Source organism: Salvelinus namaycush, chromosome 3, assembly GCF_016432855.1.
Source record: "Salvelinus namaycush isolate Seneca chromosome 3, SaNama_1.0, whole genome shotgun sequence".
NCBI lineage: Eukaryota > Metazoa > Chordata > Actinopteri > Salmoniformes > Salmonidae > Salvelinus > Salvelinus namaycush.
Genome location: NC_052309.1, coordinates 78,866,924 through 78,887,459, shown reverse-complemented (window position 1 = coordinate 78,887,459; position 20,536 = coordinate 78,866,924). Strand labels below are relative to the sequence as shown.

General features: G+C 41.9%; 2 protein-coding genes across 3 annotated transcripts; one reads left to right on the top strand and one right to left on the bottom strand.

Moving 5' to 3' along the window:
• The first annotated feature begins 849 nt into the window (after positions 1-849).
• Positions 850-4,274, top strand: LOC120039552 (tripartite motif-containing protein 35-like). The gene is made up of 6 exons (XM_038984966.1): positions 850-900; positions 1,065-1,500; positions 2,530-2,763; positions 2,881-2,903; positions 3,007-3,125; positions 3,265-4,274. Exons 2-6 carry the CDS (start codon positions 1,096-1,098, stop codon positions 3,318-3,320), a joined length of 837 nt encoding a protein of 278 aa, XP_038840894.1. The 5' UTR covers positions 850-900; positions 1,065-1,095; the 3' UTR covers positions 3,321-4,274.
• LOC120039534 (RNA polymerase I-specific transcription initiation factor RRN3-like) lies at positions 3,844-9,049 on the bottom strand. Of its 2 annotated transcripts, XM_038984948.1 has the most exons (17): positions 8,633-9,049; positions 8,452-8,508; positions 8,264-8,353; positions 8,036-8,165; positions 7,892-7,951; positions 7,301-7,364; positions 7,103-7,172; positions 6,916-7,014; positions 6,713-6,808; positions 6,473-6,602; positions 6,219-6,349; positions 5,982-6,112; positions 5,634-5,818; positions 5,350-5,458; positions 5,057-5,209; positions 4,838-4,916; positions 3,844-4,727 (listed from the first exon to the last, which is right to left on the bottom strand). In XM_038984948.1, exons 1-17 carry the CDS (start codon positions 8,726-8,728, stop codon positions 4,575-4,577), a joined length of 1,833 nt encoding a protein of 610 aa, XP_038840876.1. In that variant the 5' UTR covers positions 8,729-9,049; the 3' UTR covers positions 3,844-4,574. The 2 variants fall into 2 exon arrangements, with proteins under 2 accessions (XP_038840876.1, XP_038840882.1); XM_038984954.1 differs by lacking the exon at positions 8,452-8,508.
• Between the last annotated feature and the right edge of the window lie 11,487 nt (positions 9,050-20,536).

Below are 20,536 nucleotides of genomic sequence, written 5' to 3'. Positions count from 1 at the left end.
ACTTGTTGTATTCGGCGCATGTGACAAATCAAGTTTGATTTGATTTGATATTGACACCAAGCAACAATAACAAATATTTAAAATACCACACTGGAGGTGGATTTGTTGCAAAGGTTGATTTGTTTTTAACCAATATGCTGAAACCTTGAGTTTTCAAGGGAAACACAGGCTAGCCCCTCCAAACCCCTTTCTCCCCCTGTGAACCCCTCTTCATCCCCTTGGTAAATGCAATGAAACTGCACAGGCTTTTGGGGAAGAAACTTGGTTTGCCATTGAGGTTGTGGAAGGGGAAGATTAGGCCTACGGAATACCTTTTGAAGCTTTGCTCTATATGAGCATTCATTGGTGTCAAAAGCACTGGCATATAATTATTGCTTTAGATTACACAGTTATCCCCATTGTAAGTTTTATTTGCAAATTATTAATATAGTGCAAGGTACAAACAGGTATAACAGTTGTATACAATGTGTAATGATGTGTATGGCATTTACGTTAGGCCTACATTGTACCTGCCTTTGTTTTAACCATGTAAATACATATGTTTTAGGAACACAATGTAATGTGAGGCCAATTTTATTTATGATGATTTTACCAATAATTTTGGTTGATCATATTTTCTTCCTGCTTCATGAGATATATCTTGACAGTCATCTTTCACTTTTCAGTCTTTTAAAGGCTTTTAAAGTTATTGATTGTGTATCTCTATCCACAACCTTTAACAATGTTGCTATTCAAAACATGTAACAGGTTCTAGGCTAAACCAGTTTGCAGCTATTCCACATGTGACCAATAGGGCTCGACTTCCTGTTTCACGTTGCTGTCTGTCACGCAGTACTGTGTGTCTCTGGAGTCACACACAAACACAACTCAACAGACAAGAAAACAGCCTGCACTTTTAAGGTCTGGCATTACAACAAGAACAATAGAAGAATAGGCACTTTGACTATCTGTTTTGAAAATCAAAAGGGAGGTGATTTCTGAAAGACAAAGTAAATAATCTCCACGTTTATATGCTTGACATGGGAATGTAGTATTGTTTAACCCAGAGGATATCTTCTTCACAGACTCCCGGTACCTGATCAGGTGAAGACATACATGTCATCCAGTGTCTGTCTCCCAGAGGAGGATCTCTCCTGTCCTGTGTGCTGTGAGATCTTCAGGGACCCTGTCCTCCTACCATGTAGCCACAGCTTTTGTAAGACCTGCCTACAATGCTACTGGAACACCTCAGCCCTCAGACAGTGCCCTGTCTGCAGGAGAAGAGCTTCCAAGCGCACCCCTCCCTCCAACCTGGCTCTGAAGAACCTCTGTGAAGCTTTGCAACAGGGCAGGATTCAGAGCTCAGCGGAGGGGAACAGTGTGCTTTGTAGTCTACATGGAGAGAGACTCAGATTCTTCTGTCTGGTGGACAAGCAGCCTGTCTGTGTAGTGTGCCAAGCCTCGAAAATACACAAGAACCATGACTGCGTACCCACAGAGAAGGCAGCACAGGATTGCAAGGTGAGAGACTGAATAATAATTGAAATGACTCTAGTATGTATATGCATGAAATAATTTGGCAATGTCTTTTTTCATAGTTAACGTTGCCATTTTCTCATGTAAGGAGCCTGTGGCCCCTGGCAGTAGAATGCTGTTAATCAGGTCTATCCTGACAGTATATGCGAATGTACAGTATTAGCAGAGAAATATAGCAGAGAAATTCCAAAGTGTGTAAAGTATTATATCTGCATTCCTATGGGATAATATCTGATCTGCTGGTTGTATATCAGTTGTCATGTTCTGACCCTAGTTCTTGTGTTATTTCTTTGTTTTAGTTGGTCAGGACGTGAGTTGGGTGGGTTATCTATGTTTTGTGTTTCTATGTTGGTTTTCTCGTTTGGCCTGATATGGTTCTCAATCAGAGGCAGGTGTTAGTCATTGTCTCTGATTGGGAACCATATTTAGGTAGCCTGTTTTCTGTTGTGTTTTGTGGGTGGTTATTTCCTGTTTAGTGTTTTTGTGTTTCACCTTTCAGGACTGTTTGTTTGTCGGTTTATTGTTTTGTTTCAGTGTTCAGTTTTATTATTAAAACATTATGGACACTTACCACGCTGCATCTTGTTCCTCTTCTTCTCCTCCAGACGACGAACGTTACATCAGTGAGTGGTGTTGATGGACATACAGTGTGTTTGCAGAGTAAAACATCTTTAAACATAGTAAATTATCTCAGGTATTGAAAGGGTTATTTTAGTCAAGCGACACACCTGGCATTGAACCTATTGTTAATTTATTTGACATAATTAAATCTAGACATTTAATCGAGTTACAGCTTGCTGCTTTCATAAAAAACCTCATGTTAGAAGACCCTCTGACTTCTAGGATGAGCTCAACGTAGCACTGAAAACCTTACAGGATACTCTGGACTCCCTCATTAGACTGAAGGGAACCTCTGAAGAGATGCTCGAGCCCATTAAGGTAATCTCCACAGATGTCATCTCAGTTTCCTTTTCATTAAAATGAACATCAAGTTGTGCTCTAACTGCCCCTCAGAATCAGGCCCTGGAGACAGAGAGGCAGATAAAGGATCTGTTTGTGGAACTCCACCAGTTCCTGTATGATGAAGAGGCAGCGAGGCTAGCTGCTCTGAAGGAGGAGGAAGAGGAGAAGATAGGGCTGATGAACAGTACGGTGACAAAGGCTGCAGCAGGGATGCTATACCTCAAAGAGACTATAACAGTCATAACACAGGAGATAACAGATGCTGAAGACATGACATTGCTCCGGGTTTGTACTGGCACAATTTACACACAAATTAAATAAAGCCAGAATAATCATTTTTGAGGAGAGGATGGGATACATTTTTTTATTCAGCCACAATATTACACTTTCTTTGTTTTTCAGAATTTTAAAGCCACTATAGAGAGGTATGTTGAAATCCCCCACCTCTCTCTGTCTAACATTCTATTTTTTCCTCCCTCTCTGCTTTGGAATAATGAACAGGACAATTGTATTATTTTGTCATTTCAGAGCCCAGTGCACAGGGCAGGGTCCAGAGAGGATTTCAGGGGCGCTGATTGATGTGGCCAAGCACCTCTGTAACCTCAAGTACAGAGTCTGGAAGAAAATGCTTCTGCATGTTGAAAACAGTAAGTCAATTTCAATGGTTAACAGAGATGAGGAGATAAGGTTAACTCCCACAGCATTTTAACCTGGCGGAGAGAAGCTAAAACAGTGGTGAATGACCCAAACCATTTTCCTGTCTCTGGCCCATTTCCTCCTCTTCAGCTCCTGTGACCTTGGACCCAAACACAGCCCACCCCTGCCTCTTCCTGGTCACATGACCTCACGTCCCTTCAGTACACCAGCCAGCCCCACCGTCTCCCTGACAACCCTGAGCGCTTCCACATGAGTGCAGAGGTCCTGGGCATGACCGGGCTTAGCTCAGGAAGCCACTGCTGGGTAGTGGATACAGGATGTAACAATGACTGGATTCTGGGCGTGGCCTGTACGTCTGTCACCAGGAATGTGGAGGTCCAGGCCCGGCCGGAGAACGTGTTTTGGACCATGTGTCTGCGAGACAGGGAGTACAGAGCAATGACCTCACCACCAACAGCCATGACAGTCACAGAGAAACTCAAGAGGGTCAGAGTGCAGCTGGACTGGGACAAGGGCCAAGTGTCTTTCTTTGACCCTGCTGATGACGATACACCCCTTTACTCTTTCTCACACAAGTTCACAGAGAAAGTGTTTCTGTATTTTTATACGCAAAGCAAACACCCACTGAGAATCCTACCTGAGAGGACGTGTGTTACAGGGCAACAGAGTGGGGCAGGACATCCTTGTACAGTTCCTGACTAATTTCTGTCAACTCACAAATAGTTTCACTTTTATTTACAGGGTAGTGTATGTCAACTATGTAATTGATACTCCATACATACAAGTTTACAGAAATGTTTCCTTTTTCATCTACTGCAGGTGACCTTCCTTAATAGTATCTGTTCTGGTTAAGAAGAATTTCAATAAGGAAACATGTTTACAATCTGTAAAATTACATAAATCATAAAAATGTGTTCAGACCTTGACACAAATTGTAGATCAGAGACAACCAAAATCAATGCACTATTGAAAGTGCCAGAATGTTTTTGTAAATACAGTTACCTTCGCCGAGAACAATCTTACGATTTTTTCCCATCCTAGATAAAACAAATACATTTTCTTTCCATAGTAGAGTTAAATGAACTTATTCACTATTAACCAGTTATAACATGTTAACTGCTATAACATTATAAAATGATTAGCTCTAGCCACGCATTGTACACTACGTGTTCATAATCTTTTGCGTCCTGGAGTAGGTTCTTGATGGGGTGGTGATTGTAGATGGTTCCGACTGATACTTCTCTTCAGTGATGAAAGGGAAGGATGGACCCGTCCATTTTAAACAGCAGGGGGTCAAAATCAGAACGGTCTATGGTAAGATCATTTAATATTCCATTTGAAAATGTTAAAGCTGGGTGTCTGTATGAAGGCGCTCAGGGCTGTGGAATAGTCAATTTTTTCAGGGGGTTGTGTATGAGTCCATGTTAAATACAGGGGTGTCAGAAGGGTCTCTGTAGGAAGGAGATGGGCGGTGAGCCCACACTGCTGGGGCTGTGGAGGTGTGACTCATACGAGCCAGGGGTCATACCCATCACCCCCTTTGTCTCCGGCGTCTCCCCTCGCAGGAAGTCATCCTCATCTGCATCCGAGCACTGAGACAGAGAGAAAACAGCCAATCAAACCACAAAAACAACCAATAGGGAGACACACAGCATCCAATCATGTGTGTGCCTGAGAGAATACAAGACTGTCTGTGTTTTACCTGTCTGACTCTCTTGGTGGTGATGGTGTCTGCTGGCTCCTCCCACACCTGGTAGAGGGGCTCGATGAGTTTACTTGACCTGGAGAGAAGAAAAACATGATCAGAAATGGAAAATTAACTCTCTTCTTAGAGTTCAGGTTGTACTATTGCCATTTCCAACCAATTTCTCCTGTTTTGTGCCTACTGATAAGTGGTCCCTGGGAAGGGTTCATGGGTTACCTCTTGAGCATGTAGGGGTCGAAGGGGAAGAAACTGTCCAGGGGGTTGGTGTTGGTGGACACACAGTCGCCCCCCACGGAGCTGCGGACCACGGGGAGAACATGGCGGTTGTTCCTCTCGATGATGGTGTAGCAGAACACCAACTGGTACTTTCTGTGGATGGATGGATACAGGTCTGGGTCAAACAACCACTTCACATTTTTAGAAGCAGACAGAAACTAACACAGTGCTGTAGCAGAGTGTAATTGATGTGTGACTGGCTAAAAGGGTGGTTGGTTGGTGTACCACTGTACCTGGTGATGGCAGCAAACATGTTGGTGACGGCAGGCAGGCAGACCTTCAGAGGGTTGAGCTGACACATCACTATCCTCTCTAGGTTCAGACCCTGCAGGTACGCCAGCCCTGGGAGGAAAACAGACATACAGTTATATAATACTGGAAACTGGTAGAGAGCCCCCCCCCACACAGATTGCCAGCCCAGTGAGATAAAGAGATATATATACACACAAACCAACTGATATTTTTTTTTATTGTATCTGTGTAAGTGTGCGTTTTACACGCATGTGTAATCCCCTACCTTTCTTCATGTCGCCCTCCAGGATGCTCCTGTGTCTGAAGATGAGTGTGTAGAAGACAGCCTGGCAGGCGTTGTAGAAGGGCCCGTGTAGCGTGATGTCACAGTAGGCCCGGGAGCCGGAGTCCTGGCTGGCTATGTATAGGTGGAGCCAGGGGACCAGCAGGTCCAGACACGCACGCACCGTACTGCAGGACGGAGAACAGTCAGAGAATCTTAGTTAGGGAGTTAGGAGGGACCAAAGAGTATGCTGCGTAGAACCAACCACACCCCGACATGCTCTAAGGAGCCCTTTCTGAAGAGCAAAAGTACACTTTTGAATATTTAAAGAGGACAGAGGGTGTGACTCACGCGACGGGCAGGAAGTTGGCACGGGCCAGGAAGCTACCCATATAGCCAGCGGCAGATTGGCGCAGTACTGCCGGGTGAGACAGGCTCTGCAGTAACCTCCACAGGTGTTCCAGAAACGCCTCTGCCAGAGCCTGAGTGGTCAAACACACAGCCAATCAATCGAGTTACCCACTCAACCGTTCTATAAAATGCCACTCCTATAAAGCCGCACGGATGCACACTGTTGCGAGTACTGACCAGTCTGAAGCTGCAGAGGTAGAAGAGGGCGTATTGGACGTGACAGGAGGCGTGTGTAGGTAGGATAAGTTTATCAAACACACACACCAGGTCCTTGTATAGATCCTTAGTCCGCTCCACATCCAGACAACCTGCCAGAGAGAGAGTAGAGGGGGAGAGAGATGGAGGGGTGGAAGATGAGAGAGAAAGGGAGTAGAGTAAGCACTTTCTTGTCATATGTCTAGTGAGTGTGTGTGTGAAGACCCTGTGCTCACCGTTGACGTGGCACATGTCCTTGATGAAGGCCAGCAGCACAACCATGAGAGTGTCCAGTCTCTCAGCGACAGGGTGGACCATCACATTGGTCCCTGCTGGACTGGACTTCACTGAACACACATCCTCATCCTGTGTGATAGAGAGAGATGAGGGAAACGTCACACCACATTAGTCGCAAAATGGAGAACTATCACATCAGTGACTGTTGTATGTAAAACATAGCAGATCTAGTCAGTCACCATGTCAAAGAGGCCCTCCTCTTCCTGCTCTCCTTTCATCTCCTGCTGCACAGCGTTCTCCTCCACCTCCTCTATCTCTCCCCGAGGAGCACTCACCTGGAACACAACACAGTGTTAGCACACAAAAAACACATTTCTCAGTGAAGAACTGGAAAGCCAAAACACACACACAGGAGCAACTGTGGCTTAACAAACACACTTACGTCCAGTTTGAGCATCCTACTGATGATGAGTTCCAGGACGTCTCGTCGTAGAGAGGGGATGTACACCGCCACCCGCAGAAGGTTATGGACATAACACTCCTGGGAAGAGAGAAAGACAACCATACTGTACAACAATCTGACAATTAAAAAAACAAACATGAGGCTATCCACCGTAGCCACTGCTTACCAGGGTTCTGGAAGATTTCTGCACAAAGGGAAAGTTTTCAATCAGAATGGGCACCAGGAAACGGCTGGTGCTGAAATGAGAAGGACGAAAAAAACATTTTGTTACCAGTTTGCATTGGGGGTCAACAATTCCCAAGGTCAGACCTGGGTCTGAAAATGACCCAGCAACATGTTGTAGGATTGTCTTATGGCTACTTACGATGGGACATATCTGCCAATCAGCTGCAGGGCCTGATGACACTGGTCAAAACTTCTTGGAAGGTCTTCAAATCAAGAAAGAAGAGAAAGGGTTAAAACTGTGCATAAATGAAAAAACGACTTGCCGTTTTGAACTAACATCAACGTTGAACAAGTTGGATTTGTGAACTGGGTGTCATTATACCCTTTATATTGTAATGGAACCTTTATATTGTAATGGAACGTTGATTCTGTAACATTTGAAGTAAAAACAAATTGTAACATTGAAGTAAAACAGATTTATGAAGAGGTCTGTCAGCCTGACAAATCAGGAACCATAAGGGGTGGGACTCCTGCAGTGAAGGTCACCAGTGCTAGAGTCTCCATGCATTATCTTATCTACACCTCACCTCCCTTATCATCCTCACTCTTCAAGGACTTTAGAAGTGTGCCTAGTTTCCCTAAAAGAACGATTGGAGCAGCCTTTTACCAACCGCATTCTCAGGTCACTATGAATTTACTGCAGTGTGTATTTCAATGAAACATTTCAGGGACCGTCCGTTGAACAATCTTGGTTTTCCATTGCAAACCATAATGAAACAGTAACACCTACTTTCATCATCATCATCCGAGTCAGAGATGTCCACTCCTCCCTCACAGATCTTCACTCTCTCTGGAAAGGAAGGCAAAAACAATACGTCTTCAAAGTAGCCATATTGAGTTATCAGAATGTCCACGCAAACAGACAGGAACTCACTGGGTATGAAGTTGGAGACCACCATCTTGAGGCAGGCCCGGAGGTAGACCGTCTGAGCAGATACCAGGTTACTGAGGAAGGCCAGATACTCCTCCACTACGGCAGGGCTTCGACCCAGCCACGGCAGCCTCTGGTACACAGAGACACAAGGGGTAGATACAGCATTAGAAAACTGTTCCTGGCCTGGGCAGTACTGTCCATCTCTTGATTCAAGTGTTCCATCCTCACCAGAGCCACATAGATCAGCTGCTCATGGTCTTTGCTGAGTTGTGTCACACAATTCCGGAACTCCTGCAGCCAGTTGATGATTTGGGCATCCTGTCAAAAAAAGGAAGACATTCTATTATCATTAAGACCTCTGGAAACGTCCTTGTTACACTGTGCATGTAGCATAACTGCTAGTCGTGCTCATTTACCTTGATATCTGGATCTGCCAGCTGATGTTTCAACAACTCATAGTCACTGGTGTCTCCCTTGAAAAACAACCAACCAGCAGCAAATACTGTCATATGTATACCAGGTTATAACTACATTCCAGATGAATTACATAAGTGTCTAAGGCATCCATGTTTGGCTTCACTGGATTGGAAATCTCACCTGTTTGAATTTCGCTAACGTGGCAACAACATTGCCTCCAAACCGCACCGTCTTCAAGGGGGGAGTGTTCATGAAATCTCTCCCCTCAATCTCCATGCTTTACACACAAGCGCGGGGGAGGGAATGATGGCAACAATAGCGCGCGAGTCAATTGATTGAGATACAGAGTGGTAAGCAAGTATTGTGAACCATAAAGCATGACAACACAATACAGTTAGAACAGCTTGCTATAAATGTGCTAGCTACCATTAGTTTGATGGTAATGCGTTTACAGAAACGTATTTGAACGGCTTCAGTCTTACCAATCAAATTAAAGTGTTCAGATAGCTACAATTCTATTTGTAACGCAAAATACTGTTTCGATCGTGATACAATGAAACGTGCCTTCGCCATGCCGCTAACTTCACAACAGGAAGAGAAAATGGTGACCGATTTTATTTACGGAAATGAATGGTAGATTCTTCTTCCTGTACTAGCGCCATGGTCTTCTATGGTGCATTACTGCTACCTACCGTGGCGGAGCATAGGCATATTTGATAGAACAGTTCCATCAGAACATGTCGCTGCCTATCTGGATTGAGCGTTATCAATCCGACTCTAATACTGCACTCTAAATTCATGGGGAGGGATTATAACATTGGGCACTGCATTTGGGCTCCCGAGTGGCGCAGCTGTCTAAGGCGTCACTACAGTCCCTGGTTCGAATCCAGGCTGAATCACATCCGGCCGTGATTGGGAGTCCCATAGGGCTGCGCCCAATTGGCCTGGGGTAGGCCGTCATTGTAAATAAGAATTTGTTCTTAACTGACTTGCCTAGTTAAATAAATGTTACATAAAATTGCAGGGAATGTTTTTTCAAGCAGTAATGCAATAATTGACAGCGCTTACCTCAATTCAAGACGTGGTGAAATCATGAACATTCATGATGTACTTGTCCTGCTCTGAGTGTGTGTCTCTTCCAACAGTTCATCCAGCAGGCTCCCCACATGGCGCATGGGTTCAACCCGGGCATGTAGCCTGGTCTCATAGACCAGACATAACATAGTAAACGTAAATTCGGGAACTATCAAAGTATAATTATGTGTTTTATTTGGTATGGTTACATAAGACAGATGGTTATTATTATGGTTATAAAATTAGGGTGTTGGTCGGGGTGGATGGGTAGGCATATAACATGAAAGTCTACCAGTTCAAATCTCATTAGGGATAACTTGAGCATTTTAGCTAAATGAGCAAATTTTCAACTACTTACTACTTTTTAGCTATGCAACTGCTTAGCATGTTAACTAATTCTTCCCCTAACCCTAACCTTAACTCTTTTAGCGAACCCTTCCCTAACCATAAGGTTAGCCACCTAGCTAGAATTTGTAACATATACTGCGTTTTGCAAATTCGTAACATACAGTGTGTTTTGCAAATTCATAACAAATAAACATATAACATAACATGGACATCCACAAATGAATACATACCATATTAAACATATCATACTAAATGGAGTGTTTCAGATTTACATACAGAATATTACGAAATGCCCTGAGACCAAGTTGGGGCATGAGACCAAACCAGATGCTGGCTGAGCTGAAGCAGCAGTAACAGTGATTGGTGCACAATTGGCCCAGCTTCGTCCAGGTTTGGACGGTGTAGGCCGTCATTGTAAATAAGAATTTGTTCTTAACTGACTTGCCTAGTTAAATAAAACAAAATAGATCTACAATGCAACGCATTGGCTTTAGGCACATTTATTCCCACTGATTTACTAAATATCTACTCAATACTATCAGTCGCTATATCTCAACACTACTCATCCACTCAAAGCCCTACACATCCACTCAGACATACCTGTACACGCAGTATTGCATTTCGGTCATTGAAAATGTTGTGCCCATTAGGCACAAACTGGTTGAATAATTTCAACAACAAAAAATGCAATGTGATGACTTTGAATCAACAGTGATTCAACCAGTTTGTGTCCAGTGCAGTGGCGATTTTAGCATGTAAATGTTGGTGGGGCAAACTAAACATATATATTTTTAGATCCATCCCAGCAAAGCCACTACACAACACAACAATAAACAATACATGAATTGCACTATAACGGTTACAAATGGTGCCCACAAACTGTTAGGGCCTACATAAAGCTGTCCCAAAAGCAGTCCCAACACCTTACCACTGCTACACCTGGCTATCAGCGGAGCCTTGTCTGGCAGCAAAACAGTTAATTCAGCCTAATTTACTGCCTTTTAAAAACAACATAGCTGATATGGCTGACTTGCTTAAACAAATGTGGTTTCTACTGACAATTTAGATGTACAAACTATGGCATAAGTGGATGACGAGCGAATAAGAGGCAATCCGTAATTTGATTAAGACATTCATGAACGAGGTAGGATGGACGTAGACAATATAACTATTTGCTCAGCACTTTTGAAATGTACAGCAACAGAATTCAGAACATGGACCTTTCTTACAGTATTCTCCCTGTACACCAAGTCAGAACTGTAGGATAAATAAAGGGGGCATATAAGCAGACAACGAAAACTCTTACAATATTCAATTACGACATTTTGCTAAAACAGGCTATAGGCTACATGTACACCAAGTCAGAACAGTAGGCTAAATTATGAGGGGAAAAGGGACCAAATTATTAGGGTGAGGCACATGGGCTATTAACAGCTTACTACACAACATACACTTAGTATTACTTTCTTAGCTACAGTATACATATCTCCCTAGCATATTACATCATTTATGCAGCAGCATACAAGACGTTTTTGGACTCACCTTGTTGTGCTGTGCTCACGGCGGTCCTTCTTGGGCAAACTTTGTCATCAAAGTCCGGCATTCTTTGGATTTATGGTTCTTTCAAGACAACTGGGAACTCTGAAAAAACAAGGTTGAATCACGTTGACATCAGTGATCTTCAGGTCAGCGCTCTAGAAAGAGGCCCCAGTTCCCGACTTGCAATTCCGAGTTGGATGATTGTTCAAAACTTATTTTCCCAGTCGGAGGTCCTTTTTTCCGAGTTCACAGTTGTCTTGAACTCACTGAAATTTGAGATTTTCCAGTTCCAAGTTTCCAGTTGTTTTGAGCGCAGCAGAAGTCATGCTGGATTGAGAGCATGGCCAATGTTGAGTGTTTTAAGCTGGGAAAACTTGGACCACACACCCACTCCACTGAATAGCAGGCTAGTGATTTATTTGCAATGCTTGCAGTTCGCCACTGATTCCTTCCAAACCACTCATTGTTGAATTTGTGATTTCCAATTTTTTGTGTAATTTACATGTCCAATGGCCGATGAGCACAGATACGGTTTATCTACAATTTCATATGATAAGGATTGAAAAGGATTTGCCAGTAGATTGTCGACTTGATTCATGATGATGACTCCTAGCTTGCTAGCTAAGATTTTAAAAGTCTGATGATGACATGATCAGTCTGTCACGCCCTGGCCATAGAGAGGCTTTTATTCTCTATTTTGGTTTGGCCAGGGTGTGACTAGGGTGGGCATTCTAGTTTCTTTATTTCTATGTTTTCTATTTCTTTGTGTTTGGCCGGGTGTGGTTCTCAATCAGAGGCAGTTGTCTATCGTTGTCTCTGATTGAGAATCATACTTAGGTAGCCTTTTTTCCCACCTGTGTTTGTGGGTAGTTGTTTGCTGTTTTGTGTCTACACCAGACAGGACTGTTTCGCTTTCGTTCACTCTCTTTGTTGTTTTTTGTTGTTTCAGTGTTCAGTTTATTTATTATATTAAAATGAACACTTACCACGCTGCGTTTTGGTCTCCTCTTGGTTACACTTGGTCTCTTTTTTGCTTTCTTGAGTAAAGCAACTCCAAAATGCAGGTGTTTCATCCTAGCTCAGTGCTTTCTGTGGTGGGGCAGCCAGCAAAAAATACTGAGCGTAGGGGTTGGTAGTGTTCTCTAGTTGCTCTGTGATTGGCTCAGTGTTTTGTCACTCATGGGGACACTACGTCACCGCCAAATCTACGGGTAAAGATAGAAAATTCAAGCCCCTTGGGTCCTGCCATAAAGTTACATTCGAAGTGCCCATCCAAGAAGGCTCAAGGTCATTGGCCACAGAAAAAATTATATCAAATCACATAACTCTTATTTTGGGGGGCAACACCAGGAAATCAGCTCCAAGTGATTTTAATTTAAGAAATCTGTTCCCAAGTATTCTCAAATGTAAACAAGGTTTAAAATTATTATGTTCTAGTCAAACATTATATCTGTTTGGGCGTCTTGCAGGCAATTTTCAATCCACAAATTATTTGTGATTTTGTTCCGGCCCACCGACCTTCCGCTCAAGAAAAAACAGCAAGCGGCTGAATCTAGTTGATGATCCCTGCACTAGAATGTATGAGCACTGAAGTGCCTTTTGACTGCTGACCCCAACAGCCCAGTGGCCCTCCATTTCAAAGAGTGAGGACACTTAGTGAGTTCTTTTACTTTGGAATTGAACAAGTCAGCAAAAACAAATGCAGTGCGATGTTGACAAACACCAAAGTTCCAGAGAGATGTTCTGGATCCATTCCTTAGATACTTTAGTCCCCAGAGGTCTTAACCTGGAGATGGATCATAGGTTTAGTTTTTGTTTGTCAAGTGACAACACCCCCCCCCCCCCCCCCCCCTATTTGTACTATCCCTAGTTTTGCTTAGCCCTGTTTATATTCCAATACCCAACATATTGAACATGTATTATATAGTAAAGGTTGTATATCAATTACACCTACTGCAGTTGAAAAAAAGCTTGCCCAGTTTTCCAATAGTTTTTTTACTGGTTCCACTTCTGTAGTCCATCACTAGGTGGAGACATTGACCACAGTACCCCACACCCTGAGTATCAACCTGTACGGTCTACCACACCATCTCTCATTAACGCCACCAGTTTAAAAGTTTTCTCCCTAATTGTCTGCCCCATATAAACTTGTCCATTCCCTTTGTGATTATTCTGAAAAATGCCATTGAAGGCCGAAAACGTAAATCTTTTAAACTTGCTTAATAAAAGTAGGAATTTTTAATGGTGTGAGCCTTGCGCCTTTTCCTTTCCAATTACACATTTTTAGGTTGCACCTCAACTCACATTGGTTGAGCACCCTCTACTTCTTTCCAAATGGCTCCAGAGGCTGTCATAACCTGCTGGGGTAATGAGGGGGTGGATTTTTTTCTCAAAGATTTGACCACTTTCCAGAATTTACCTGGATTTCCACCACACTCAGATACACAATTCAAAAAGTATATTGACTTTGCTTATCTAACCAGAGTAAGACATCTATTTCTCAAATGTCTGAAGGACTGCCAGTCACAGGAAGAATCAGTCAATCTAGCCTTAGATTGACTTTCATTAAATATTTCTGACAATTCATGCGTGAACTATGGGTTACATATGTCCTTTACCCTTCATCTCTTATGTGGGGGATTCTTATCTACAACAGAGTTAAACAGAGAGGTAAAACGTTTAAGGGCCTGATCCGAGTCAGAGATAGAGGACACACTCTCCCAATCATGCTACCCCAAGTCATACAGGAAATGTTGTTAATTGAAAGTTCTAAAATGTCTCTTTGTAATAATGCGTCTACATAATTTAGGTAGCTTAGTATCGCTAATGCAGGCAATGGGACAATGGTCACTGAGCTTGTTAGCAAAGATTCCATTAGCTCTATACTTTCAGAATGATATCCAAAATAGTAGATTTCTCAGGGTGTTTTAAGTTGGGGCAAGCTGATTTAGTTACCAGTTGAGTTAAATTTAGGTCAGTACAAATATATGTCAGTCAATCTGATACTGACATCAAGCAACCCAGGTTAAGATCACGCAAAATTCAGAATTCAGAATGAGAATAGTTAGCAAGTCAGATAATTTGCTAAGAGCAATTGGGAGGGCCAAGGGAGGGCAATAAACTCCCACTAACATTAGTTGGGCATTATTACAAAGGCTCACATTTAGGACAATCCATTCAAATTGCTTGGGGACAGAGGTGGTAATACACATAGCAACATTCAAGTTGTTCTTCATGAATTTGGAGACACCTCCACTTCTGCCAGCACTGTCAGATCTTTAAACATTATATCCATTTAGAGACATATCAGAGCCTGGCACATACTTTTTTAACCAAGTCTCAGTAATTAACAAAATGTCAGAGTTAGTTTGAGAAGCCAGAATTTCAATAAGATCCATTTTCGAAATCAAACTTCTGACATTTACATGAATCAGTCCAAGACCACAGCTGTGGGAATTCAGAGAGTCTAACACAAACATGCTATGATCAGTAGGTAACCCTCTATATGAAATGGCCATGGGGTTGGCTTGAAATTGTATAGATACAAGATTGATTAGAACTGTGCAATTTGGTCTATGCCTTGAACAAGGACGTGGAATAATACAAGACTCGATTAGGGTTACCTGTTTCGCCCAGTTTCAGGTTACCTGTAATTGCATTATTGTTTTCAAGCGAGTACAAGATTCTAGTCTAGGCTGCAACGGTGACAAAGGCCTGTGGTTTGAATGTTTCATTCCATTTGGATCAGTTGTCTGTCTACTCTAGACCGTTTATAAGGTCTCGAAAGGCACCGTAGCAGGCCAGTCTGGATGTATTTTTACTTTTGATACTGAGACGCGCTGTCTGTTGCAGATCATCATTCTTCCTGGTAGGTAAAGACTGGCTAATGTGTTGGTCCAGTGTCACTTTGATTATGCCTGAAGATTATGGTTCACCAGCAGCCCCAAATATGTCAAGAATAAACTACATGCCAGACAATTTTGTCTGTACCGATGTAATTTGTCTGTATCTATGTAATTATATATGTATTTATGTACAAAAAAAGCCGGGACCACAATGGAAATACGTTCCCGACTTTATTGTGCAATCCCCGTCACAACAATCTTTGTACTTTGTGTATACTGTATACAGTATTTTTTTTTTACCTGACACAATTATCAATCAATCCAATGGAAAGAGACAAACAAAACAAAAAGTGTAATAACATTCAAAGATTGCCAAGGCAAGGATTCGATACTGCGTAGGCCTACAAGGTAGGGGAGGAAGTACTTTCTGTTTGTCGAAATTGACATTGTCTATTTATTGTGGTGTTGAAAAAGCAAACCACGATACTGAAGTGGCCGAAGTCTGTATGCTTTGTTTATTGGTTGTGTGGTGCATTGTCACAGAAAGTTGTTGGGGGAAAATGTGTTGCATATATTTTATATAATAAAAAAATAGGCCGTCATTGTAAATAAGAATTTGTTCTTAACTGACTTGCCTAGTTAAAAAAAGTTTAAATAAAAAAATTACAATAATATGGCATCAAAATGTTGAAAATCTGATTTCCCCCTAGCTGATCATTGTCTGCAGCCGTAGTGTCGTCCCCCTAGCTGATCATTGTCTGCAGCCGTAGTGTCGTGGTGTAATACATCGTAGTGTAATGAAACAGGCAGCGACAGTGAGCTCGCCCATGGAGGTCGGCGAAACCTCCACCTTCTGGCCGGTAGCCCTGCGTGACATCGACTGTGCCACAAAAGCATGCTGAAGTGGCAAAGTCGAAATGCACGTTTATAAGCAGGGTCGCTAGTTATTGTTATTTGTGATCGTAAACATATTATATGTGTGGGGGGGGGGGGGGGGGGGGTGCAATTTATTGTACAGTACAAGGGGAGGGTCATGTGAAACTTCATTATCAACATATTTTGCCACAGGAGGTTGGTGGCACTGGCTCGTGTTAATGACTGGAGCGGTGATAGTGGAATGCTATCAAATACGTCAAACACATGATTTCCAGGTGTATGATGCCATTCCATTTGCTCCATTCTGGTCATTATTATGAGCCGTTCTCCCCTCTGCAGCCTCCTGTGGTTTGTTTGTAGAGTGATTCAGTTGGTTTTAGAATGGTGGCCTTCCTAAATATTAATTTACCATTTGGTCTCCTCCCACTCCCCTGCTCTATATCATCCCATCTCTACACCGTGTCTGTAACATACCTGTCGTGGGCTTGGCTATATAGGCCTACATGCACACAGCTACATCGAGCTCTGTAAATTTATTTAGGAAGCTCCGTGGTTGTGGGGGAGCGCAGCGCTAGCTCTATATGCCGTGCAATTCCAGCAGTCAACTTCAAATTAAAAAATTAGGTTTTAACTGTTACTGTCCTGGCGTCGGACCTATTCGAGATTTGTTTTAGCCCCTTGCCGGAGAAGAGGGTTTTGTCTAGGAGGGATACAGCTTTTGTAAAAATTGACTTTTCATAGCATTTAGGAGAAGGGTTAGGTTTAGCTAAAATGCACAAAAAACTACTTTTGACGTCAATTTGACAAAAACTGTAATCCATCTAGACATGACCGGAGAAGAGGCGAGAGGGAGGGGGCAAGAGTGCGCAATGACGGATAAAGAGCATGAAGGGAGAACGGGAAGAAGAAGAGCCGACAAAGATCAGGTTTGGTTTACTATTCTAACACGTGTCACGCAATTTCGTACATTAAATAGCCCGTGTCTTTTTAGCATTATTTTATCCCCAATTAGCTGCGTTTGAGGCAGCGGTACTCTTCCTGGGGTCCAAAAAGTGAACAAAACAACATATCAAATACAAAATATACATAAATATACACTATATATACAACAGTATGTGGACACCTCTTCAAATGAGTGGATTCGGCTATTTCAGCCAGGTGTATAAAATCTCCCTAGACACATTGGCAGTAGAATGGCTTTACTGAAGAGCTCGGTGACTGTCAATGCTGCACCTTTCCAACAAGTCAGTTCGTAAAATGTCTGCCTTGCCAGAGCTGCCCAGTTTAACTGTAATTGCTGTTATTGTGAAGTGGAAATGTCTAGGGGTAACAACTGCTCAGCTACGAAGTGGTAGGCCACACAAGCCCAATAATGTTTGTACCATGTTGTGTTGTCATGTGTTGCTGCCTTGCTATGTTGCTGTCTTAGGTTTCTCTTTACGTAATGTTGTGTTGTCTCTCTTGTTGTGATGTGTGTTTTGTCCTATATTTATATTGTATTCATTTTTTATTATTATTTTTTATTATTTTTTAAATAAATCTGCACAACCGCAAATTGATCGTAAATGGCACATTATTCTTATGTGGTGACAGGGAGACAAGAATAGCTGAATTCTCAATTATTGTGACAGTTACTTACTCATCAATGTAGGCAAGGCATACTACTGTAGGCTTGCTGTTTTGTTCATACCTTCTAACAAGGTTCTGTATGACTTTATTGCATTTCTTTGTCGCCGTTTAACCGTTTTTTGAGTGGCAATGACGGGATAATGTCTGCGTTGTTGTGACACGCGCGTCCGAATCACCAGGGCAGGCTAGTCCATCTTTTTCGTTGGACATACGACTAATTTAAGTTGTACAGCTGCTGCCAACTGTCCCACAGGAGACCTTTTGGTAGGCCATCATTGTAAATTAGAATTTGTACTTAACTGACTTGCCTAGTTAAATGAAAGTACATGCCTTTGGAATGAGACGTTTGACGAGCAGGTGTCCACATACTTTTGGTCATGATGTGTACATTTATAATTTAGTCATTCAGCAGACGCTCCCATCCAGAGCGACCAACAGCTAGTGCATTCTTCTTAAGATAGCTAGGTGAGACAACCACATATCACAGTTGTATCCCAACCACATATCACATAGGCTATGTAATACAAATGCGAAATATAATACAAAATGCATAAAAATGTCTGTCTTCAGTCCCGGTTGTGCCATAAGGTGTTCTTTTTCTTCTTCTTTGGGTATTGGCAAGCCAAAATCGTGTGTGAATGGTAGCCTACTACAGCATATGCAGAAAGTGTTTTCTGTTTCTGTGTTAAATATTTCACTGAATGTAGAAAGTATAGTATTAACTGACTTTTATTATAGAATAAATAATGTTTATCGCAAAAGAAAAATCAATTTAGATGGAATTTAGATGTAAAATTGAGGTAGCCTATGTCATTCCTCTCCGTTTCGTGTTTTTTCTTTATTTAACTAATTGCTCTCTTTTCTGTTGCTGAAATTCAGTAGGCTAAAGTGCTTACAGAACCAGGAAACTTGTAACTTAATCTTACAGTTCCACCTAACCTGTTGTACCCTATTCTTGATATAGCCTACATTCATCAATGCCAGTAGCTCTACATTCATCAATGCCAGTAGCTCTACATTCATCAATGTCAGTAGCTTTACATTCATTGGCAAAAATCTACCACCTCAAGGCTCTATAGTATAAAGCTATTGGCAAATATTTTTTAAATAAATCTGCACAACCGCAAATTGATCGTAAATGGCACATTACTCTTATGTGGTGACAGGGAGACAAGAATAGCTGAATTCTCAATCCTTGTGACAGTTACTTACTCATCAATGTAGGCAAGGCATACTACTGTAGGCTTGCTGTTTTGTTCATACCTTCTAACAAGGTTCTGTATGACTTTATTGCATTTCTTTGTCGACGTTTAACCGTTTTTTGAGTGGCAATGACGGGATAATGTCTGCGTTGTTGTGACACGCGCGTCTCGAATCACCAGGGCAGGCTAGTCCATCTTTTTCATGCATGAACTGATAGGACGAGAGGTTGGACATACGACTAATTTAAGTTGTACAGCTGCTGCCAACTGTCTCACAAACAAAGTAGTTTATTAAAAAAACATGACTTTTAGTGCCCTCTGGTCTCTTGACATACAAAAGCTGAAAGGTTTTTCTAACCCTATTTGAAAGGAGTGAAAAAGCAAAACTCTGTGTGACAATTGGCCCATAAGTTCTGTATATGTATGCAGCCTCTCATAAACTAAACTTGAGAATTTAAATTACACAATTTGTGTCAGTCACAAAAGATGAGGCATGATAGCCCACATGCTGGTATGGTAGTACTATGCATTCCATTCATTGTTCCCGAGAAATAGAAACAAGGGAGAGATAAGACTGGACAAAACTCTGTTCAAGAGCGAGCAAATAGAGACAAAGACCACGTTTCCATCCACAGTTTGCATTTAAAGTGGGCCACGCTACACCACTAGATGACACCATATGGCCCCATGTCGTTCGGTTCAGTTCTTATATCCCTGGTGTCATATGGTGTCATCTAGTGGTGTAGCGTGGCCCACTTTAAATGCAGCAACTAATCATTCTCAAATTCATTGAGTCTATATACCAAATCGGGAGTTAATATGATTTATCATTCATGAGAAGAAAATGTATGTTTTTTTTGCATTAGCATATGTGCTAACATGCAGATAGGTACAATGTGGCCATATTTGAATGGAGCAACACCTTTTTCTTCTCAAAACCATTAGACTGATGTAATAGTCTAAATACAAAATCTGGAGTGAATCTGACATATGGTTCATGAGAAGATGATGATTGCAGATGATTTTGAGTATTAGCGTTACATATATAATGATTTAGTAGTTACTAGTTTCTTTTTATGTCAATAGCAAATTCAGTGTGGCTCATCTTAGGTACTGGCCATAATAGTGATAACACAAGTTGATAGGCCACTGTGGAGTGGATTTACAGTGGTTTAAAATGGACAATCCCTTAGCTTTTCTCAAACTAAGTTAAGACGTACCAAGGGACTACATTCCAAATTTGGTGCCATTTAGTCCTATAGTTCATGAGAAGTATTTTTTGCATATTAGCATATGTGCTAATAAGCATCTACTGGTATAGTGTGGTCATCTTTGAATGCATCAATGTTATTTTTTCAAACTCTTAAGGAACTATTGTGATGAGTCTAACACATTTGGAGTGAATCTGACTCTTAGTCCAAGAGAAGAAGATTTTTTATGATTATTTTAAACATTAGTGTTTCGTAGTCAAAAAAGTGAATTCTTAAGCTTCCTCCTTTTTTATGATATCAATGCCAAGCATATAAAATTGTAAAATTGGACTTCCTGATTTATCGATAACTCAGCCATCT

Excerpts from the sequence above, each read along its gene's own strand:
- LOC120039552 (XM_038984966.1), top strand. The coding sequence starts at position 1,096 with ATGTCATCCAGTGTCTGTCTCCCAGAGGAGGATCTCTCCTGTCCTGTG. Across the intron at positions 2,764-2,880 it reads AAGACATGACATTGCTCCGG|AATTTTAAAGCCACTATAGA; the intron begins GTTTGTACTGGC and ends TTTGTTTTTCAG. Across the intron at positions 3,126-3,264 it reads GCTTCTGCATGTTGAAAACA|CTCCTGTGACCTTGGACCCA; the intron begins GTAAGTCAATTT and ends CCTCCTCTTCAG.
- LOC120039534 (XM_038984948.1), bottom strand. The coding sequence starts at position 8,728 with ATGGAGATTGAGGGGAGAGATTTCATGAACACTCCCCCCTTGAAGACG. Across the intron at positions 6,809-6,915 it reads GTAGGATGCTCAAACTGGAC|GTGAGTGCTCCTCGGGGAGA; the intron begins GTAAGTGTGTTT and ends GTTGTGTTCCAG. Across the intron at positions 6,113-6,218 it reads ACCTCTGCAGCTTCAGACTG|GCTCTGGCAGAGGCGTTTCT; the intron begins GTCAGTACTCGC and ends TTGACCACTCAG.